Below are 25,022 nucleotides of genomic sequence, written 5' to 3' on the forward strand. Positions count from 1 at the left end.
CAGAATAGAGGACATACGTGAAAATATTAATTGACAGAAATAGAGACTTGTATTATCATCAGAGGTACTGGCAGCCATTAGCGTCTTAGGCATAAATAAGTGGGAAAATGTCAACAGCAAAAAAGTGCTTTGTCCCAGTTATTGAGTCCCAGCTCAATAGCTATATTCTAGCATTTTTAATGGCTTTTCTCTAGATAATAGCTAGTTAGTAATTAATGTGCTTCCTAATTTAACCCTCATTTTAGTTTAATCACTACCACTGCCATTAATAATGCCTTCCAGAAACACCTTCTAACAGGTTGACATTAATCAGGTGAAAATTGCAATGTAATTCCTGTGGAACATGTACATTAATAAGGAACTAGTTCAATATAATTAATTTTATGAAAGTGAATATTAAAAACATCAATGATGAGCTGTTTTGAGGGAGCTCTTGAGAAGTATATCTTACTACTAAATAAAGCTGTAATACCACTGCTGTATTTGCAACAGAGAGAAGGATTGAGACTAAAATATGATAATCCTAATTGCAGAGAAAACCAATTCATTAGAAGTCTCCTAAGGAAGAACTCACTTTTACTCATCCTGAAGCCTCTGGCTAGTTGTAAAAAGAAGGAAAAAGGATAGTTGTGTATAAATCATGTTTTTATATTTAATCTGATGAAATGCACTATGGTCTGGTAGCTCTTGAGAGTGCAGAATAGGCCTTACATGACCAATAAAAATACTGCTTATTCAAGAGAGATTTTACCCACAGTCTACAATGAATAGTCTAAATATGAGAAAGCCTCTGAGTGATCACATAGTGGGCTCCTTATGAAAACAACTGCTTTATGACACTTTGTGATTCCTTGTTGCTGCAACTTCTAAATTTGCAGTCTTTTAAAAATTTCAGAACACATACTGTGCTTTTTGCACAGATCACAACAACTGTGATGTTAGGAGGGGTTAGTTGCTTGTTTGTAGCACTAGATTGTGAAAGATTTATTCTCACTGATGTAGAAAACAGTTGCAAGGAGATAAGGTGAGAGCAGTGGTTTTCCTCCAAAAAGAAATAACATGAGGTGCTTAAGATACTTATAGCCTAGTTTTTATCATTTAATAATGACTCCCAACTGCATGCATGTCACAACATGACTGTAATTGCAAAAAGGGGGACAGTTGACTATTGGGTATGCATGAATATATATGAAATAATTCCTTTTTTATGTGTGCATGTATATATATACAAGAAGACATTACAAATATGTACATACATACAAAAACGTTATGAATTAATGAATGAATTCTCTGTTGTCCAAATTAAATTTGGTTAAACCATTTTTTATCTGTGCATGCCCTAAATTGTCTGAATGTGTTTTTTTCAAGACTTAATATATATTATTTTTCAGTTCCATAACAGTAGAACAAAACCATGTTAACATTTTAAAGATACCAGTCTGGTGTGTTGTCAGGACAGTCAAACATTTGACATGGATTTTTAGGGTTTCTGGAAACAATGACACTTTACAGTAGCCATGCGGTTTCACTGGGTGGCAGTAGTAGCTGGGAAAAACAGATTGTTCCATGAAGAACTCCCAAGTCTGTAGGAGATCGATGTGTTGCCTACATGCAGATTCACAGAGATTTTTGTTCTGATTCTTGACCAGCAAAATGGAAAACTTATTCTGGCTCTGAAGATGGTTTTCTTGATCAGTTAGTATCATCCACTTAGTTTTGAGATTGCATTTGAATTTACAGTGTGGTCAGGTTTGGAGTACAAGTCGATGTAAGCATTTTAGTTCCCAGCACTTCACGTTATTAAAGTTGTCTGCATAATTAGCCGTGATGTGCCAAAGCAGTGAGGAAAAGTACTGAGCCAAATCAATATGAAGGCTGAACTGTCTCTTGCCCTAAGGAAAACACAAGAGCGTGAAGAAATGATTAACTGCTGGGCTGATGCCATTTGTCTATTTGAGCAGCTAAATGAATTGAATAACAGAAGCATGGCCTGATGGTACAGGCTTGCCCAGTGGCATTTAACTTATCAAAGGACTTAAAGCCCTATTGACATTTACTGAGATAAATGATGAATAATATAAACTGAGATTTTTAAAGAGCTTATATGTCTAAATGTCCCTGGAATTCAGTGAAGAGGAACATTATCATTATCCAGACTTTATTAAACTTTGAAGTTCAAAAGATGGATTTTTCCATTCCTATTGCTGGTAATGATATTTTTGTGTTAACTGTTGTGTGTCTTAAAAACTGCATCAAAAACCAGTCAGAAATGGGAAAGACTGTTCTTTCCTGCAGAAAATGTTTGAGAGGGGCATTTTTAGCTTCCCCTTAAGTGATAAAAAGAAAGCAAAACTGGGCCCCACTCTACTATAAGGAAAATCTGTTCTTCAGGAACTCTAAATGTATGTTACGTCCATCCCATTTGCAGGAAACTTTTGTTGGTAAAAGGGTGCCTGGACAAAGTAGTTATGGCAGAGTAGACAGCAAGAAAGGTCAATTTTTATTTGGTCTATATAAAGGTTAATGTCATGGGATGTAACTGTGTTCTACTGCATCAAAGCAACATCACTGGGAACAGTTGCAAAATAGTGCCAATTGCAATGCAACACCAAACCTAAGATGACGTGGTACTGGATGGAACCTGTGTAGACAGAATTCATGAAGAGTTGCAGTCTTGTCTTCACTTCTTTTTTGTCTTGCCAGTCCCAGCATGCTGTCAGGAGAAGACAGCGTGGAAGCTAACTACCAGTGATGGCCTAGCTTTTGCTTGCATTAGTAGTCTTTGTATGCTATCTGTACACCAAAGAAAAATAAAAATGCCAAAAACTGAAAAACACAACAAAACAAATGGTGCCAAGTGAACAGTTAGCATGTGAAGGGAAATGTTGAATGAAGTAGGATTATCCCATGACAGAGTATGCTTCTAGGACTGCAAGAGCTTCCTCTCAGACTAAATAGTCCAGGCTCATAGGAAGAGGGCTTAGTCAAACAAACAAACAAACAAAAAACTTTCTTTTTTCTTTTTTACTATCTTGAATAAAAATGCTCAAACACATCTTAACTGAAGCCTCTGAAAAGAATCCATCACCACATCTCCTTAAATAATACCCCACCCTTCACATTGTGGTTTTCTCTGCAAGGAAAGCCAGTTTGTCTGGATCTGATCTGAATCCCACTCCAGTAAATGGAAAAAACAAAGAGTTTTGGATCACTTCCTGTAGGAGCTGGACAGGAGACAGGGCTTTACATTCCTGTGCTGCTTAGATAGATTGTTTCAGACTGAAGAGTGCTCTAGCATAGATATTCTGGCAGGCAGGAGTTCATATATGGCAAATCCACATATTTTCATTTTTAGATGAAAATGTTTAAAAAATTGCAAATGGGAAACAATGAGTTCCTTTCTCCTTTTAAGGCTTTCAGAAGGCTCTGCTGGCCAGAAAGTTTTGACTGTAGCTATTACAAAAGTTATGCATTAGCAATTTCTATTTCTGTCTTATTTGAAAAGAATCTCGGCTTTGTTCACACTGAACCATTTGCTTTCTTAAGCAAATCCAAAGTTTTTCTCACAGATCGGCCTGGGACAGAGCAGAAACTGAACCTAGACTTTCCCAAATCATAGGGTTATGTTCTCACTGGACGTGACCTACCACCAGCAGTAGGCACCAAATATTGCTGAGTCCCTGGGCCAAATTTTCTACTGTTTCCACTGTTCATCAGAAGACAATGGTAATCCTTAGCCTCTTGTTTTTACTGAGGATAAATGATATTTGAAGGACCTGCTTAGTAGCTGAGGCTGTGGATGTTGTGTACCTGGATTTTAGTAAAGCATTTGATGCTGTTTTCCACAGTAGTCTCCTGGAGAAGCTGGCTGCCCAATGCATGGACTGGGGTACAGTTGGCTGGGTGAAGAACTGGCTGAGTGGCCATGCTGAGGGTTGTAGGGGATGGGGTTCAGTCCACTGGTGGTTGGGCACCATTGTCATTCCCCAGGGCTCGGTCCTAGGGCCAGTTTTATTTAACATTTTTATCTGTGATCTGGATGAGGGGATCCAGTGCACCCTCAGCAAGTTTGCAGACAATACCAAGTTAAGTAGGAGTGTTGCTCTGCTTAAGGGCAGGAAGGCTCTGCATGGGATCTGGATAGGCCAGATGGACAGGCCGAGTCCAATTGCGTGATGTACAACAAGGGTTAGTGCTGGGGGCTGTGCTTGGCTCACAGCAACCCCACACAGCAGGACAGGCTCAGGGAAGAAAGGCTGGGAAGGTGCCCAGCACAAAAAGTACCCAGGGGTGCTGGTCACCAGCCAGCTGAACCTGAGCTGGCAGTGGGCCTACGTGACCAAGAAGGCCGGTGGCATCCTGATCTACATCCGGAGCAGTGTGGCCAGCTGGATCGGGGAAGTGACTGTCCCTTTGTACACAGCACTGGTGAGACCACACCTCAAATATTCAGGTTTTGCATCCCTTCCTACAAGAATATTTGAGTTGCTTGAGTATGTGCAGAGAAGAGCAACAAAGCTAGTGAAGGGACTAGAAAATGAGCTCGAGGAGGGAATGAGGGTTTAGTCTGAGGGGAGACCTCACTGCTCTCTACAGCTACCTGAAAGGAGGCTGTGGCAAGGTGAATGTCAGTCTCTTTGCCTGGGTGACAAGCGATACGACGTGAGGAAACAGTCTCAAGTTGTGAGGAGGGTTTAGATTGGATATTATAAGGAATTTCTTCATGGAGAGGGCAGTCAGGCATTGGAACAGGCAGTCCAGGGAAATGGTGGAGTCCCCACCCCTGTAGGTATTTAAAAGGTATATAAACATGGCACAAAGGGATATGGTTTAGTGATTGGACTTGGCAGGTCTGGTGGATGGTTGTGTTTGATCCTGAAGGTCTTTACCAACCTAGATAATTCTGTGGTTCAGGTTCTGTTTTGGTGGTAAAATGTCAAATCATGTATAAATGCTAAGCTGTGGAAGGTAAACTATTCTCTGTTTTCTTTAAGACATTTTGGGGAAGAACAGAATATTTTTGATGTACAGTTTTGTTTCTGTTCTTTGTGACTTCTTTGTTGCTGTTTGAGCCTAGATAGGAAAAATCTGTATTGAAAACTGCATGAAATTCCGTGGTGTGAACATCACCTACAAGTTACTGTCCCCCAACATAAGCTGCTACCCTGTCAGCATACTTCAAGGGCGAGAAGACAAATATGGAAGCCTTTATGTGAATGATTCCTCTGTACTACGCAGACCCGAATGCAAAGAAATACAATACACTATTCAAGCTACAGACAAGCAGAGCAGGAAACATACCAAAACACTTCTCACTATTGTATTAGAAGGATCTCGTAAGTACCTGAGTCAATTAGAACAATCTCCTTTTTTAGATGTGTTACTGGTATTAGGTCATGAGTTAGTTCGGTGATCCATAAACTGATGGCATTAACAATGAGCATGAGCCTGAGCTACAAGATACAGATTGCATTTTGTGTTTTTATTAGTTTTGATTCAGACCCAACTGTGACAGATGTTTGTTTGAGGAACTATGCAGATAAAGTGGTGCACTATGTGTAATTTCTAATGCTTATACACACACACACACACACACGCATACACACGTGTATGAAACCATAGTTCTTTCACCTGAGTGTTTTTAATCATCTTTCTTGCAACTTTCCTCTCCCATTTTTATTTATTTTGGCTTTACATTTTGCTCAATATTAATGATACAATTGTATTGGTCTCACTTTACTGAAAAGGCCATAAGGGCAGAGTGTTAGAAATATTCTTTAACAGACACAGCAGAGGAGGGTTACACAGGAAACATAACCATTTCTCTCCAAACCATTATCTCACTTTGTGCAGAACCTGAAAATTCTACCTCATAATTTCCTCAGTTTCCTTGTTTTGTAACATAGCTTCTATGTCAGGAGGGAATGGGTTGATGAAGAATAAACAAAACCCTGAACTTCGCTTTTTGTGAGAGCCTTGTGCTGTCTGAAATCACACATTCCTAGCATGTGCTCTTGGGCTACTACTGCATTAGCCCAAGTACAAAATATTTTTGCTTAATTAAAAGTTTTGTATGAAACTGTGACCTAAGGTCCCTATTGTTGTGTTACCAGAAATACCTTAGCGTGTTTCTACAGTTCTAGGCATTGACAGTGTGCCATCAAGATGACTATGCCATCATGTTCTTAATATTTACTTTCACAGAAGAGAAACGTCTGGACTTTTAAAATGTTACTTAAATTGATAGTTGGGTCAGTCAGTCTTTGCTCTGTCTTCTCTCTTCTGTGACCTCCTTTCTTCCTACCCCAAAGAAAGGAATTTTCCTTCTGGTTTGAGCTAACTTGTTGTGTATTCATGTTCCTTTTACTGAACTGATGGCAAGCATTCTTCCCAACAGTTTTAAAAAAAGAAGAGGACTGCCCGGACTCTTGTGCTGTGAGTAAGCGGTATGCTGAATGTGAAGAGTGTGGTGGCCTGGGAGTCCTAACAGGAAGATGCCAGTGGAGACAGGGGAATGGGAAAGGTACTTTTCTGTTGTCTGAAATCACGTTTGTGTTTAGTTGTAACTGATCTGTGGAATTCTATAAACTGATTTATTTTAGCTGGACACAGATCTGATAGGTGGCAGTACTTTTGGTTATTCCATAACAATGCTTCTTCTGTGTTGATGCTTTGTCCCGTCAAACTGCATTGAGCATTTCAAATTCTCTTTGACAACCTTTGTAGTCAAATACATGTAAAATTGTGTAGGGATGTCCTTAGCCATAAAAGCTACTCGTCAGTCACAAAATGGTCTCCTACCTCTTTTTCAAGTAATTCTCACTCTAACTGTGACCTACCCAAAGGGCTATCAAAGACACAAATCAGAAAACACAATGAAAATTATATTCCTTCCAGTTGCTTTTATCTGTTGTCTGTCCTGTTACTTTAGAACACGGGACAGTATTTATAATTATTCACAGATGTTTAAAATAAACGTAAGGTTTACCTGTATTTTGGTGTGTCACTATGCACAGAGCAGATGCAATAAGTTTTCCTTCAAAGCCTCGTGGTATTTGTATAACTCTGTTTTTCTGTTAATAGGAATCACCACAAACTATTCCACATGCACCCCAAGTATCAAGACTTGTCCAGATGGCACCTGTGATGTGGTTGAGAGCAAAGATCCAGCTGTGTGCCCCCAGGACTGTACAAGTATGGAAATGTTTTAGGATTGTTTTTTTTTGTGTTGCAGCTGATTGCTGTTCATCAAGCTCTACTTTCTTAAGCCCAGATACTTTTACAAGTTCCACATATGTACCATATATGCATTGTCATACCTGCAGATGAATCATGAAAGAATGTTACGATTATGGAGACTTATTTTTGAAGCCAGTCAGGTTAACACCTGTTGGCTCTCAGTGATGGCAACATAAGGTTTTCTCAGTAATTCTTGTTCTGCTCCCTCTGTTAATTTGCAGGTAGTGTTCTTCATTGAAGATATTTGCTGAAAAAAATACTGATTTTAGGCAGGTTAATGCCGTATTTCCAAACTGTAGCACATTGAAATTGAAACCATGTCTCTTTAAACTATTTCACTATTTACTAAGTAAGTAAAAAGAAATAAATTTCCATTCAAAATACATGTGCTTAAGAAGGATCACTTTCAGAAATGCATCTGGACTTATTTGACAAGTAACTATCGAAGTGATCCAACACCCTATCTATTTGAAGATACTGGCAGAGACTCACATGAACAGCATTTACAGAAGAAGAACTGAAATACATTTACAGGTTTTTCTTCAACACATTTATTTGCATTTCACACACACATACCTGCAAGGTCACAAATCACCCTGAAGATACCAAATGTACTGTACTTGAGCAAGTTCAGTCTTCTATGAGATGATCATTTTTTGATCCACTTACATAGCATTCAGTATCTAATGAATGAATAAACATGTAAGCATCTGATGGTTGTTTTTTTTTGTTTTGTTTTGTTTTTTTTTTTTGAGTAATTCTCCTGGCCCTGGCATCCTTTACTCCACGTTTAAATTTTAAAAAGTTTTTGAGGAACTATTAGTATATCATGGGCTAGGACAGAAGTTGTTCTATAAAAATGAATTAATAAATATGCACCTTTTGAATTTTGCACATGAAAGAATATGATTGTGTATTCTAATTGACTTTTATGACATTATTTCATTAGAGTGCATAAAAACATTCTGTAGAGTGGCAGAAATGATTGAAGTGAATGAAAGTAATTTCTCTGATCATCTGATTTTTTTTTTGGTTGTTGTTGGTAATAACTGGAATTAGTTGCCATTACAGAAGTGGAAATATTTGTGACAGGAGCCTGAAAGAAATACTGTCTTATTAGATAATAGCAGCAGGCAAGCAAGACAAGCTTTCAAGATGTTATGTATGCCTTTTTAATGCCTGAGTTGGATAATTTTATATGTAATTTAATGCAATTCAGAGCCTGGGATAGTGCCCAAAACCAGTATATTTACAGACAGAGAAATGAGCATGTTTTAGGAGCTCAGAGGTGCAGAAGTACCGTTATTTCAGCTTTTCCTGGCAGAGGACGTTTCTTTGGAAATAAACGGCAAGTAATAAATAGAAAAGCCCCAGATGCATTAAGATCAAGGATATTCTTTAAGTACACACGGTTGCTAAAATACTTTTTTTTTTTTTTTTTTAATAATTCGTCTGTCATTATGATAGCTGTGTGCTGGAGTCTCAGAATTGCTTTCTCACACTAAAACTATAAATATTAAATTCAAGGGCAGTCAGCTGAAACAGCTGGTGCTGCGGCTGTGCCTATCAAATAGAGGCAACCTAACTGCATTCTAAATGAAGCACTTTTTTTGTCATAACAAACTGCTTCAGGGCTGGGTGTGCAAATCTAACTAAATATTTGTAAATGTCTTACCTTTGTAGGTTCCTCTGAACTTTGACTTTCTGATAATGAAAGAAAATACAGTCCTTAGGCTTCTACCTTGCTATGTTTTTGGCAGTAATCGGTCACTGCCTTTGGTTTTGTCTGAAAATCATTGTTTTTACTTTTTGAATTTCTGGAGTTTCTACATGGTGTTGGATAGGATTACATTTTTCATTTTTCCAAATTATCCTGAAGTAGGGAAAGCTCTTTCCCACCACAAGGCAATGATTTAAAATGTGAATACGTAAAATACCCCACAATTCAAAACAGTGTTGGAATTTCTCTACCAGCAGTACATTGGTGAAAAATACATTTATGGACTTCTGGAATACATATAGGAAGCTCCGTGTTTCCAGTGTATACCCACAGTAAAGATGTGTTCCTTCTTTCCTTGTTATGTAAAAAACCTTTGTCTTCAAATCTCTTGATCAAGAGCCATTTAGGTAGGATCTACTGATCCTCTGCTCCCCCTTTCTTCCAGGTCTTCAAACACAGATACATACTGTTTATATATATATATATGTATGTATGTATGTATATATAAATGAATACCCTTTTCTAAGGCTAACAGAAACTTTATTTCATCACCTCTTCATAACAGAGAAAGTTGGCTGGTTGTGGGAATAAGACAGAGCTTTGGGAACACCCACACTTCTCAAAACAAGTGTCAGCACAGAGGGCAGTGACTCAGCACTCAGCACAGTCTCTTCCCAAATTAATGTGCTGAGGTGCATACATTTTAGTAAGTCTCTCTGGAAAGATGGTCAAAATCTGTCTATTTTGCTTGGATACCTAAGTCCCAGTCTCCCTTTTTTTTTTTTTTTTTTGGAGAAGTATGTTTGCTTTCCTTTTGTCAAAATATCCTTCTCCTCAATTTTCGCTACGTATCCAAAGAAAAGAAACAGTCGTTCACTCTTGTATTGAATTAGGAGGGAGGAAAATGATTTGAAGTAATAAGACTGTATTGAACATATCTTGTTAACCTTCTGAATCCCTTTATGGTTTAGACAATTATTCTGAACAGCAGATAAATTTGTTGGTCTTGACTGGTTTGCTCTCTATATCTCTTAATGCAATGCTGTTTGTGATTAAAGGCAGCTTATACATGAAAAACGTGACACCTAATGGTCACTTTGATACTATATACAGAAAAAATATATATATTTAATTGGAAATACAGTTTGGGCCTGACCTTGCATTTACTCTGCATGATCATCTCCTGCTCAAAATCAAGTAGTTCTGGAAGTGTTTCTTATTATTAAACAATGCCTTCTTTAGTAATGAATTTTTTTTAAACACTTGACGTTTATTTTTAGTGCTTTAACTAGATTATTTCTTGGCACTTTACAGAAGTGATTAAGTATCATTATCTACAATTGCAATAGAACAAATAATATATAGAACAATATGCTGACTTTTCAGAGGTAAGAGGAAATTGGCATCAGAACCAGGAACAGAACTCAACCTGTAGACTGCTTGCTGGATTTGTATGCTCTAACACTGCCCTGTACATCATCTCATGCATAATAAAAAAAACCTGAAGACAGTGGTAGAGAAAAACTAAAATAAATAGACTAGAGAAGATACTTTAGGGAGAATTTTAAAATGTGAGAAGACCTCACTGATACAGAACCATAATGTTTTTTGACAAAACTAAGGACAGCCATGAGATGATCATTTGAGGTAGAAGTTTGGCACTAAATAACGGGATTTAACATAGTTTTAAAGTTTACATGAAATTAGGAACATATTCTAACAATGCAATGCAAAGAGAACTATTTTATTTGTATAAAAGATCAATTTTAATCAAGAGTTTTCTGTAACAGGAAGAACAGCTAATCAGGGCTGATATTCGGGCCACCCAAGATCCCCTCATTTCAGGACCTCAGAAATTTCAGCATTTAGAATCTACCCTAATTCTCAAGAATCCCTGTCATTATCATTGCACTGTGCTGTGCTGCAAATTTACAGATGTATGTGAGGATAAACCCATGGAAAACTTTCAGCCTTATTTTTTTTTCTTTAACTACATGAGAATTTTAGCTTGTTTCTGTATTTAATTAGGTGGAAACATTATTGGTGGTCATGGGAAAGGCACTGGAAATCTTGGAATTAAGTCAGGACATGGGATTTGTTACTGCTTCCCAAAACAGAACTGTTATTGCGAGAAAGATGATATAAAAGGTAAGTCTAAACAATATCTGCTGTTCTCATATTAATCTTTCCCTTTGTGTCTATCTTCTGTCTTCCATGTTTATATACATGCAACAATCTGAACTTATGGGCACGTTAATTAGCAATATATTTGGTTCTTTATTGTATCTTTAAAATATCTTAATAAAAATATCTTTAGATAATTATTAACTATAATTATTGGGAATGTAAAATTAATTAAGAACAAGCACCTTGACTTCTGGCATGGAGACTGAAAATCTCCAGAGGGGGTTGTTTCTGTCCTTGGCAAAAGTTCATTTTTATCCATTACTACATGAAAAACAAGTTGGCCATCCTTTGCTTTTCAGCAGTATTTGCATTTCAGTGAGGCTCACCTGATATTTGCAAAGACACCTAGGAGAATTAGAATACCGACTTCTATTACTTTCAAGTAATTCCAGCCTCCTAATCATTTCTGAAAATCTCAGCTATCAAATGTCATATAGCCTACACCCATTGTTTTAGGAGGAAGAATGGTTTACTTTATTCATTCACCTTTGTTTAAAGATAAAAAGCTTTATACAGTTCTTTAAAGCAGATTAATGGGGATTAAATACTATTATTTTAAAATTGTTTTTACTATTGCTAGTAAGAAACATAAAGTCAAATATTTTACATCTCTCAAACTGAATTGTTTAGAATATACCCCAATTCACTCTTGAGTAAATTTTTTATAGGCATAAAAAGAGAAGGGATAAATTTTCCCCCTGCCCCTACATCCCAGAAAAATATTATGCTGTTTCACTTAGTTCTGAGGTACAGCTTGCAGATGTAGTTAACTTAACTGTGTATCTGAGGTCAGAATTATCTCATGGTAAGCAGTGCAAGGACAGTATGTTGAATCTCTCAGTTCCTTCAGAGAGAAACACGCAGCCTTAAAAGAATGATGTTTAGGGGCACTTACATAATTTGGCTTCCAAAGAAAGACACTAAAAGTCCTTATGGAAAAGGAGAAGTAGTAAATGTGGAGGAAAAAATGCATATTACATAAGCAGTTGCAGCATAAGGAAATCCTTTCACAAACAATATTTTGTTAAATACAAATATTCTAAGTCTCTTTCTTTAGAATCGAAAAAGATGAAGAGAAGTATTTTTCTTATGTACAACAATTGGCATCATAATGAAGTAAAATTAATATATGAAAATGATCTTATTTGGACAGAAGGGTTCTAATATAAACTGTTGTCCACAAGTGAAATCTAGTCACAGGTCTCCAGAGATAGAAGTAGTATCAGAAGATCAGTATATGGTAGGCTGGACCATAAAGAAGAGTCTCAGAAGTAGCTAATTCTGTAAAGACAAGGAATATCAGTTCAAGATAGCTATCCTTCCATTTTACACAGGCAATTAAGCTTATCTGCTTAAGATTATCTGCTGGTGCCCAAAAGAGAAAATCAGCTATTAGGTTTTCCTGTAGCTTTTAAAAATGTTTTTGAATTCTCTTTGTCACACCTGTGTCATGTGAACTGCCCAAGCTGAAGTAGGAAACAACAAAGTTCTAATAAATTCTTCTTGATCCACAGAGCAACTATGTGATGATGTGTGCAAGACTGTCATAGCAGGGGCAGTGCTGTTGTCCTTCATCATCTCTGTGCTGCTTTCTTCATATTTCATCCATCGCTACCACAAAAATTCTCCAAAGCCACCTATTGCCTCTGCAGAAATGACATTCCGGCGCCCGGCCCAGTCCTATCCCATCAGCTATTCTTCTACTAATGTCCGTCGGCCTTCTTTAGATTCCATGGAGAACCAAGTGTCTGTAGACACCTTTAAAATACCAGTAAGTCTGATATAGTTTTGTATATACTTCTTCATGTCTGTGTTGTTCCTAAAGAATGGTGTTTATGCATGTAGAAAATGTTACAGAAGTGCAATCTGCTTATAGAAACACTCAAATCAAATGATTAAAACAGAAGTGATGTACAGAGGGACAGATACTTAATGAGTAATTGAATAAATCATATAACTTACTGCACAAGGCCAGTATATTCTGCCGCTTTTGTTCCATTCTAATATAAGGTAACAATGGGTCAAATTTAAGCCATTTTTTTTTTCTAAATGTAACTCTACATTTGATGGTGTGGTTTAATTTTAACATTTTTAAAGTAATATAATTGTTAAAGTTGTTACATTTAACATTGTTAAAATAAAATAATAGTCTAATAATCAGCACAGGTTTGTAGTCTCTGTGATAAGCCATAGTATTCCACAGAGGATAAGTTTAGGGGAGGAAAAAAAAAAAAAAAAGAAAGAAAAAAAGCTGACATCTGTTCCTGATTTCTGTTATACAGACACACGGTAGGTGTCAGGTCATGTGGGAATGGTGCCTATGCTTTTCGCCCAGTTATATTATCATATCTTTAATCTAGCTTCTTCTGTATTGGTAAGTTACATACTATTCAGGATGCTTGCCAGCTGGTGTGTTTTCATGGACCAATGTAGTAAAGAAACGCTGCCATTTTCTGTGACATGTGGCAACATCAGCTTTATTTGCATGCTAGATATTGACGTCTTCACAGGCCTTGCGCTCTGTGTACTTTCATCTCTGGTCTGGTTTGTACATCTGTCACCATTTCATAACTGTAAGTCTTGATAACTCTCATTTCCTAAGAGGAGGATTGTTGTGTCTGATGGACTCTGCAGGGAAAGCCTTAGTCCTTGAGTAAAACTAATTTACTTCTCAGTGAAGTCTACAGTCACATATTCACAGTTATTCTGAAAGCAAGCATTTATATTGCATTGCTTCATGTTTCATTTGTACACGTTTTCTAATTCCTGTAAATATAATATGCTATCCACAAGCTGCTTTTGCAGCCTTTTTTTGAAGAAGGTGATTTTAAGGTAATGTAAAAACACTTGCAAAATGCTTAGAGATTCAGAAGCTTTCTTAGCAATGCACTCATTGACCAAAAAAAAAAAAAAAAAAAAGAGCAACCGAAATTGTACACCAAAGTATACCTATTCCTGAAGAATGATCTCCTATTGAACATTAATGCCTCTGGTGTAGCTAGCCACTTCTGTTCTTCCTAGTCTTATAGGGTTTCTTTTCTCTCCTGCAGGAAGATCCAAAGTGGGAATTCCCTCGGAAAAACTTGGTTCTTGGTAAAACTCTTGGAGAGGGTGAATTTGGAAAGGTTGTCAAGGCAACAGCTTTCAGACTCAAGGGAAGAGCTGGCTATACTACTGTGGCAGTCAAAATGCTAAAAGGTACATTCCCATCTGCATCTGAAATGTTTTGAAAACTATTTGTTGTAACTTCTGCATGGATTTGAAAAGGGGCTAACATGAAAGTAAAATGTCAGCTATGAACAACCAGTACCACAGCCTTCATTTCTTCCAGCAGCAGTCTGTTACATTCTGACAGATTTCTGACTTTAGCAGCTAGCATCATGTTGATACAAATAAGTGACTTCCACAAGTGGTTCTGATTAACGATGTGCAAGGATCCTCTGTCTTAACGGGGCAAATACATTTAATTTTGGTTGGCATTGACAGAAATATTGCAAGGGCATGTTAAAGCTTTCTGACACTCCCCTCCCCTCCTTCCCTGCAGTTTTATTTGGCAGTGCTTTTAAAGTAAATTGTGTTATAATCATGGCAAGAGACAGAATAGGCCTTTTAAGTTACTTCTCTGATTGAGAATTCCATCTACTTTTGTACTTTCTGATACACTTTTCAATTACCTGGTGTTCTGCCAAACTGGCTTGCAGAGCCTAATGTTTTCTCCTGGTGTCTTCAGTTCTTCTGAAGACTTTAAAGATAGGGAAAAAATGTGTTCCTAGGTTATGTTATATATAATATGAGACCTTGAGCTCTTGTCCCTGTCTCTGTTTAGTTTTAGGCCCCATTTATACTTGTTTCTTTCCCATACAGAAAAAGAAATGATATTGAAAGAAAAATATTATTTTTTTTTTGTATGGTTAATTGTTTTTTGGTCTCTGAAGTAGAATTCTCCAGTATTAGTGTACGTTTCAGGTGGAGGCTGAATGTGTGGCTTGTAATCCATAGATTTTGCCACCTTTACTGTTAAATATGAATGCAGATTTTGCATATATAATGTCTGGGCCTGATGACTTCATTAGATATGCAATGGTGGTGAAGGAGGTCAGTTATTCACACAACTGTATCCTTTTCTGTTGTTTTGTGTGCTAATCCATAAATGCATGTAGTCCCTATGTATCAGACACCTAGGAAAGTAGTGGATGAAGATGGGGAAAAAAAAACCTTCAGAAAGGCTTACGGATACAAGAAGATTCCTTCAGCTGGGCAGCTAGCTTTATCTGAATGACCTCATCTATTTGTTGCTGCTTATAATTAAAAACATATATATATGGTTAAAGAGAAAAAAATCCATCTGCTGCTGCTTTAGAGCAAAAATGCTTTATATTCCATTATTTTACCAAAAGAGTAAGTGGTTTACGAAGTGCATGCCCACATTGCACGGGGTTCAGTAGAGATAGGTCATATGGAAAAAAATTAGAACTAAGTCTTTTCAGACGTGAAGACTAGTCAAGTTTTGCAATGATCAAGTCACAACCTGTATATCATTGTAAATGGGTTTGTCATGATCGTTATTTCATATTTATTTGTGCACTCAGTATTACCGATTTTCTAGCACATTGTCATCAACAACGTGTGACTGAGTTAAGATTCCAAGACATAGTGGTAAAAATGTTGCTTTTACTTGTAGATGATTTAACATTCAGCTTTCCCTAGCTATTACCAAGTACAGAATTGACAGTAGGAAGGAGTAACCCTTTATTTTAAGCACCTTATTTTAATAAATTGGTCTGACATTTACAGTAATACTCGGGGCTCTAATGAATCCCTTTGTCATGTAAATTACATTGCACATAGTCACCTGAAATTACATTTTCCAACTTGATTGTGGAGAACATTTGTCATTACTGGAAATATTTATCCATTACTGTTTTAACTTTACAGTTAACACATGACAAGTGTAAGAAATGTTGCTTTAGTCCAAAGTGGTCTATAAAATGCTGCCACGGATAAAGGACAGTTACTTTGGATCAGACCACCACTGACCAACCTATCCTTGTTACATACAGTAGAACCAGATTTATACTCAGATGCAAAGGGTTACTTATCCTAGCATTAGGGACTCTATGTTGCCTGATCTTTAAGCCAGTAAATTATCACAGAAAGTCTCCTGCTTATTTCTTAAAAGATACCTCCTTCCTGGTATCTCCTCCTAACTGTGTAGTTTGGCACAACCTGTGATTAAGAACATAATGAGGTAGGACTTCTCCTACTTTGTCAATTTGGTGTGATGTTCTGGGGAAGGAACAAGGAAAGGTAAGGAATTAGCTGAGCCAAAACAGTCTTGGAGCTGTGGATGGAGATTTAAAGGAACAGAGGGAGAAATTTTTTCAGTCCTTTTCTAGCACTTTACTAGTATGTATCCTGCATGATATGAAAGCCCTCAGAATAAAATTGAAGTGGGCAACACCATCAAACAAGTACATAGATATCATTCAATGTTTGCTGAAAACAAGGGGCATAAAGCTTCAGAGCTAATAATGTCCATTTGTCAACTATAGAAGGTGCTTTTTCAAGAATACAGACAAGCAGGGCCCCCAGGGAACTTATCTTCTTGCACATACTATGCAGTCCCAGAGCTAGAAAAATAAACTTTTCACAGTTCATACTGTTTGGTTTTGGTTTAGCTAACTTAATGTTTCTTGTACTGCTTACAAGTAGTGAGTGACCATCTAATATTGCACTTCCTGTGAGGCAGAAGACTCAAGTCTGAGTATAGGTTCTCTGTAAGATAATATAAGCAGATGATGTATAGTAGACCAATACCAACATACAGTAGAACAGAATCAAATATTATTGTAACCAGGGCAAACTATGAGCACACACATTTTAAATGGGTATGTTAAATGTATCCTTTTGGTGCTTACTACCTTCACAGAAAAGCAAACAGTATAGTAACAAAAATCAGAAAGTGAGGTGTGTTGTTTTTTTTTTTCTAATTAACTTAAAGTAAGGGCCAGTATATAATTGTAAGTTGCCCGATAACAGCTCTATACAGGAACAATACAGGGAGATGCTCTGTGTCAAGGACATTAAGGATGAGGCACACAAAGGTTTAGCTCTGACCTGTGGTTTCTTTATAAGTAACATCTCCTTCAATCCCCATTATGTTCAAAGAGGAAGATTATAAGATGAATTTGGCAAAAACAAAATGCTTGAAAGCCTAAGGAAATCTCTGGGGGCTACATAATGTCATACTACTGTCACTGGCATTGGCAAAGACAGCAGATATGTCTCCCAGTAAAATCAATCTGACCTGTACATTTAGCTTCTGAACTCTTAATCTGGATGTGTGCTACAATGGTAAGCCAGTAGATAAGCCAATTTTAGCTGCATTGAAAAAATTGTTTTGGAGAAAGAGGATTAAATTGTAGGGAGATAACTGAGCAAGTATTTTTTGCTTGCTCAGCCAAAAAAAAAAAAAAAAGGCTTTCACATGCTTCTTAGTTTGGTCTGATTCACCCTAGAAATAGCTTTAGAACACAGGAAAAGATCTGTCATAATTTCATAGCATCTGCAAGACACTGAAGGCTCTTGTTTGTGATTGCTGGCTGACCTGCTCTTTGTGTAGCCCTTTGTATCAGGGCACAGGGGTGATGATGGCAGCTCACCCAGTCAGAACAGCAGCTGTCTTATTTGCCATATGAGTGACTGCACGACGGTGGACATTTCTCTCCTGTGGGAAAGAGTTTTCTAAGAATTCATAATTCCACGATAAATGGTGCATCTCAAAATTCAGATGGTATGAAGAGAACTTTCGGATAATGCTTTTCTAACCAGAACTATGTTTTTGGACACCTGCAGAAAATGCTTCCCAGAGCGAGCTGCGAGATCTGCTGTCAGAGTTCAACCTTTTGAAACAGGTGAACCACCCTCATGTCATCAAACTTCATGGAGCCTGCAGTCAAGATGGTAAATATTAGAAACTCGTTATTAAGGTGAAAACTTCAAAATAGGAAATAAACAACACTTCATTGTTGAGTTTGGACTACTGCTTAAAAACATGGCACACCTTTTAAATATGCTCCTGACTCAAAAATGAGGGCATTTAAGACAAGCAACTTTGAAGGGAAGAGGAAATGCAAATTCAGTTTAACTAACATTCTTTCCCAGGGTATTTTCTATACTCATTTTGATTCTGAAGCTATTTGGAAACTAATCATTCTACTACTAGTTGCCTCCTAACAGTATGTATTTTCCTATTACTATTGCTCAGTAAACCTTTTAGATACAGACTATATTTAAAGTTTAATGGAGCTTTCATTGTTCTTACTATTATTCATACTATAACAGTGCTTTGAGGCCTGAGTCAGGGAGTGAGGTTTTTTTGTTTGTTTTTAACAACTACAGATCTCTTTGTTGAAGTAGAGCTTGATGTTTAGATTGACATGCAATTTTCCTGTTCTGTCACAAAACTTGTCTTTCTCTTACTGTGATATTTGTTAAAAGCCACAGTCATTGAAAGGTATATTTTAAGAGGGAAGAAATTTTCAGATCTATGTATTAAGACTTCCAGTGGAGCAAATTTTCACTGATGTGCATGGGAATCAGTTTGGATAATTTCTGTTCATGTTAAATGGGTATGCATGGCAACATTCTCTTCCTTTTGTGTCTCTAATTGTGGTCCTTCTCCCTTAAAGAGTTTGTGATTTTTGCAGCCTAAAATTACAGTATATATGTGGCAACCTTGCGCTAAGGCCTGCCTTCTTTGCTCATCCAGTTTTGTTGCAGATGGCACTATTAGTTGTAGACAGAGAATATAATTCAGGATTGAGTCATCACTGAGTTTTGGTAAGGTAATGAACCATCGGGGCGGGATTTTTTTATTTTTTTCTTCTCAGTACAATGTATCTTTTCATCCCTAAGGAAGTGAACAGCTTCTGAGTCACAGGCTTTTAATAAATATCAAGCGAATTCATTGGTGTATGGGGTGGGAGGGTTTTGATAGAGCAGACAAATGTATTTAGCATTAACACACTGAGTGGATATTATTCATGTGGGTAATAGGGAGGAGAAGCTAATGGATTGAAATGTCAGAATGTTTTTAAGTGCTCTGAAAAGGCACCTTAAATACAACACTGAAATTAGCAGATGATTTGTGAGCTCAGCATCATGCACTACAGGAAAGAGTTTTGGGTTTGGGTTGCTTTTTTAAAGCTTCTCTAACTCAGGCTGTTTCACAGGTCTGATTTTTAAGAAGGTTGTATTTTTTCAGTCTCAAATTATCCAGGTGAGAGAATAGGCTAGAGCCTGAATTTAGCTTTGATTTAGGCTGAAACTCACTCACTTTGCATAGAGGATGTAAGCTAGAAAAAAATTCTGTGGCTGACTCAGTGCCTTCTATGTGAAGAAGAAAGGTTTCTGGAACCACTAACTATTGAAAACAACATGTTGATTAGAAGAGACTGTTTTGAAAAAAATCAAAAACTGTTATCTGTTAATTGCAAGCTTATCGATGTGTGTGCTTCTTTCAGGCCCTCTGTATTTAATTGTGGAATACGCTAAATATGGCTCCTTGCGCAGTTTTCTCAGGGAAAGTCGAAAAGTGGGACCAAGCTATGTGGGTAGTGATGGTAACAGAAATTCAAGTTATTTGGATAACCCTGATGAGAGAGCCTTAACAATGGGAGATCTGATATCATTTGCATGGCAGATATCTCGAGGAATGCAGTACCTTGCGGAAATGAAGGTAGAGCACGTAATAGTGATCTGAGCATGTCCTTGTGACAGATGGATATGTAGCAGTCTGTTCCTCCACAAGAAGCATAAACACTATTGTTGGTTTCTTTCAAAAGCTTGTTCATCGTGATTTAGCAGCCAGAAATGTACTGGTGGCAGAAGGGCGCAAAATGAAGATTTCTGATTTTGGCCTATCCCGTGATGTGTATGAAGAAGATTCATATGTCAAGAGGAGCAAGGTAGAGTGAATGTTAAAAAGAGTTGTGAGAGTTATTGCCTAATCAAGAGAGAGAATTTATACTGCAGGACCTAAGCACAGAAGAAAAAGATAATAGCTAATTTTATAAATAATGACAACAATTAACTACGAATAATTCTCTTAAATTTAAAAGAACAACAAATGAAGATGAAACAAAATGATAAGCCTAACTAGCAGGACAGTAATATATGTAAAAATTATCATATTTAAGTCACTGTTAGTTCCTCTCTTCATTCTCCTCATTTGTAAATATACCTATATTTTTTAAACTTAAAATTTTACGAAAATATTTGTGTAAATATTGTGAATTTTAAGTTTAGCTTTCGGTGTTTGTTTGTTTTTAGGCCAGTAGTGCTGTTTGTGTGAATGTGTTCTATAAGGTAAAATAAGTTGGAAAGAAAAAGACTTTTTGGAAGACATGATCATACATAAAAAGGTCTTTGCCATATGCATTAGCTGTATTATGATGCATGTGTTTTACATACCAGTTGCTTGGTGTTTTACGAATGATGCATTTACATAAATGCAGTTCCATTTTATTTGGTAGGGTGTTGATGTACTGAATGGATATTTGCTCTTTACTTCAAATACACTTGTCACCATAGAGTTTAACAGAACATCTGTCTTCTTGCATAGTGAAAAGGGGAAAAGATGAGTTATCGAGAGCAAGGAAAAGGGATATGTTTAAAACTTACTGAAACAGTTGTTATGTATATATGAATTTCATGAGAATAAGGAGAATATATGGCTTATTAATGTTATTGATATTGCTAAGGTTATGAAACATTTATGAAATTTTTCAAAGCCGAGTGGCATGGATATGTCTCAGATTTCAACAGTGAGTCCCTAACAAAGGAAAATAGCAACTTGCAGACCCAATTTAGTACCCTATAATTGACTATGATTGTCCAGCAATGGTTCTGAAACCAAAGGTTTCTTCTTTAATCATCATTTCCCATCATTTCTGCATTTGTCCATTTCCTAAAAGCAATGGAGTATTTTCTGTTAGAAGAAAAACATTCACGGTTGAAAACCATATGTTTTTGGATGAAATTTTATTAGAGGATAGTTGAGTTTATCTGGCTCAAGCTGATAACAATATGGGGAAAAAATAAAAAGTAGTATTGTACTTAATTAGATTACTGAAGTGTTTGGAAGGAATGAACATGAAATTCAGTCATTTAAAAAAAATTCTTACAATTATTCTCTTCACTTTTTCCTATTAAATGCTAAATCATTCAGTCCATTGGAATATATTAAAATATGAATAGAGTATCTGTTACTGAAAAAAAAAAAGTTGTTTTTTCCACTTGGAAGCTTAATTTTCTGACCAGTAATTGCCTTTTTTTCCCCCCCCCCCCCCCCCCCCCCCTCCTAGGGTCGGATACCTGTTAAATGGATGGCCATAGAATCCCTATTTGATCATATCTATACAACACAAAGCGATGTGTAAGTTTCGATTCTGGCTTTCTTTACACTTTATGCATTTGCTTAAGGTGATAAAGGAGGAAATAAAATAGTCTATGTAGTAGTCAAAGCTGTTACACTTAGACAGAGATGTAAAGAACACAACCTGGATGGCACAATTTTCTGGCACTAATATCTGATTTTTTTGCTCTTGAATTAAATCTGAGGGAAAAATTTTGAGAGCTATTTAGGTACATAATTCCTGTTGAAATCAACAAGGGTTGGATCTGTAAATGTGAGGTGATGGCCTTTGAAGATCTAGACAAAAATCATTAACCTTTGCTAATGATAATGATTGTAACCAAAGCGCTCAGTTCTCGTTCATCACTTGTCCATAACACCTGCCAGCAGATACAGGATAGAGTGGGAAGAAAGGAGTGATGTTATGTCTGAATTCACTCCTATTGCAATCGATGACATAATTAATTTTTATGTCCAATTAATTTTAATGACAGCCAGCTCACACCTTAGGGGAACAGTCTGGTTCCAGTGCCAGGATGCAAGCTTGTCTGCAGCGTTAGGGAAACTAAGTTTCTGAAGATGTGCTTCTACTTGTGATGTGATGAGTAGGTTGCAAAACTACCACAGCAAAGCTGTTTTTTACTGCCTGATGAGGAAGGAGCCCAGCAGAAGAGTGTTTCTATACAGTTAACTCAGGAACATATACTTTCACATTCCTTTCTCTCTGGGATGAATAGTGGTTGTGGCTAGTCACCAGGCAGACACTGTAAAACCAAGTATTATTTATTTAAGCCAAAGAAATTCTAAGGGATTGCAAAAGCAGCAGTACTTATGCCTGATCTTCTGCCAGGTGGCATTTTGGATACCTTCCAAACACCCCTTAAAAGAGAATCTGACTAAAGCAATATTTTCATTAAACTCAAATGGCATAAAACATACTGATCTCAAGGGCATTTCACTTCAGAACGTTTTGATATTTACTTTTAAAAATAATTTTATTCAGTTTTTACTCTTCTCTCTGCAGGTCAGAACAGTGCTAGTGAAATGAATTATTTTTCTTAACTTGGAAATTCCCTATAAAATGAATTAGCAAAATATTTCTTTTGTTTGTTTGTTTCATTTGGAGTAAGAAAAAAGTAGGTGCAATTCTCAGAAGAACATAAATTTTACTAAGGCCTGTCTGCAGCTCTTTCTGGATTTCACAGAATCACAGAACTGTAGGGGTTGGAAGGGACCTCGAAAGATCATCGGGTCCAACCCCCCATTTCTTTTTTTCCTCCTCAGAGTATCGATTGTGCTGACCTGCTTCTTCACAGTGACCTTTCCCAGACAATTAAAAAATTCTTTTTAAAAATTCCAAGCATACGTTATTTTTTTTTTTTCCGTTTTCTCCAATTTGCATTATGGTTTAGGGCCAGAAAGAGATTGTGTTGCCATGTAACTGCCCTTTTGTGGACTGTTGACTGATCTCCTGGATCCACTGCCATTGATCGATTCATAGAATCTCAGAATGGTTTGTGTTGGATGAGACATTAAAGTTTTTCCAGTTCCTACACCTCTGCCATGGGCAGGGGCACCTCTCACCAGACCAGGTTACTCAGAGCCCCATCCAACATGACCTTGAACACTTCCAGGGATGGGGCATCCACAGCTTCTATGGGCAGCCTGTTCCAATGCCTCACCACCCAACTCTCCCTGTTTGTTTTCCTGATGGGCTGTGATTAAGCTCAGGAGCACCTCTCTCATACACGTGATACAACAATTCTGCAGTTGATGCCCGCCTGGTCTCAAACAGGCTAGCTCAGAGCCCAGGGCAGCCTAGTGATGCTGTGTAGCTGGACAACTTCCCAGATCTTCCCAGATATTACCTTTGTGCACTGCTATGCAGATGTAGCAGCTTTCTTGGAGATGTGCTGGGTATTCTTAACAGAGCATGCATTGTGCCTTGTAATTCCTCTTCAGTGCAACTAAACCAAAGGTCTACGTAGCTGCCACACTTGCACACAGACTTGACTCACTGGTGAGGTCACCTTCATTATTCATGGCATTATACATGTCAGTAATCCAAGACTATTTTATAGCAGCACCTAATTTAGCAAATTCCCTTCTGAGAGAGACACAGAACTGCAAAGAAAATCATCTCCAGTACAAGTTTCCATGACTGGCGTTCCAACAGCATAGCAAACTGATAAATAAATTACTTCTTTGCAGCACTGATTTTAGTTTTAGATAATCACACTCAATGCAAAGATTATTTTATAATATTCCTTATTCTTTGTGGTGATGCAATTATATCTGAGGTGAACATATGTTAATAAATTCAACAGCCATTGCAGTATGCTATTTTTTCTCATACTCCGTATTTGTTTTCCAGCTTTTTCCTTTTAAAGCCTTTCTATGTAGTTAGTGGTTAGCAGTGCTTAATAGCACTACCACTTGCCAGCATTCACAAAATCCCTTTTTGATTCAGAGGTTGGTGACATCAGTGGAAAGCTAGCTTACTGTCTTCCTGTTCACATTATTATTTTTTCTCTTTTCCAGCTTTTTCTGATCACATTTTTATTCACTGATAAACAGTGCAGCGGGAAAACTTTCATACCACATTTATCCTCCCATACTGCTCAATTAGTATAACAATTTGAAAACATTGCAGCATTCTACAGCATTCTGTTCTAGTGTGCCCATTTACAAAAAACAACATGAGCTAATTAAGAAATTAGTCGTGTGATTCCACCTTCCACATTCTGAAAAATTCCTCTTAAGCAGAGGAGATGGATTTTAAAAATAAAACCTGCCACGCTAGAGTTTATTTTGAATTAATCATGGACAGTATTACAACCTGATGCTAGAGTATAATTGACTTTAAAAAGGGTATGAGGTGGTATATTAATAAAGTATATTAAAATGTTATAAATATTCATTAGCTTTCAAGAACGTGCAGAGTGATTAAAAATTAATTCAATGAATGGCATCAAGGAGAATAGCTGCAGCATAACTATTCAGGACTGCGTGAAACTGGTAGTTTGGATTTTCTGCCTCTTTTTGCTGTACTTTTTGGGTTACCATTTTTCTTCAACATGTGAGCAGTACAGTTGGACTGTAGTCCTCTCACAAAAAAGTGAGTTCTGCTCCTAAAATTTTGAGATGGAATTTTCAAACGGAATTAGACGTTTTCCTTGTTTTGCCATTAAATGTATAACCTTTCCCAAAATTTTCTTGAAAGTGCAGTTTTCAGAGAAATTACCCAATGAGACTACAAAAGCTAACGTTTGTCATAAATTGTATGCAATTTTGCTTCCAGATGCATCCAATTGAGTGTCCCCTTTTAGTGAAACAGACAGTGTTGGCTGGCTTCCTTCATTTTGAACATCTAAATTTTGGCAAGTTCTCCCAGTCGAGCAGATTCCCAGTAATTTGTAGCTTCTTTGTATATAGAATAAGGCTTCCACTAAGGGAAGA

General features: G+C 37.1%; 1 protein-coding gene across 1 annotated transcript in view; it reads left to right on the plus strand.

Moving 5' to 3' along the window:
- Nucleotides 1-25,022, plus strand: part of RET (ret proto-oncogene) — an 83,549-nt gene that overhangs the window by 50,722 nt on the left and 7,805 nt on the right. Inside the window, exons 7-16 of the mRNA XM_082765284.1 lie at nt 5,078-5,336; nt 6,398-6,523; nt 7,084-7,194; nt 10,988-11,107; nt 12,661-12,917; nt 14,197-14,344; nt 18,002-18,109; nt 19,672-19,886; nt 19,993-20,115; nt 21,514-21,584. Coding sequence (XP_082621410.1) covers nt 5,078-5,336; nt 6,398-6,523; nt 7,084-7,194; nt 10,988-11,107; nt 12,661-12,917; nt 14,197-14,344; nt 18,002-18,109; nt 19,672-19,886; nt 19,993-20,115; nt 21,514-21,584 — 1,538 coding nt within the window. The remainder of the gene's footprint in view (nt 1-5,077; nt 5,337-6,397; nt 6,524-7,083; nt 7,195-10,987; nt 11,108-12,660; nt 12,918-14,196; nt 14,345-18,001; nt 18,110-19,671; nt 19,887-19,992; nt 20,116-21,513; nt 21,585-25,022) is intronic.

Source organism: Aythya marila (assembly GCF_965140915.1).
Source record: "Aythya marila genome assembly, chromosome: 7".
NCBI lineage: Eukaryota > Metazoa > Chordata > Aves > Anseriformes > Anatidae > Aythya > Aythya marila.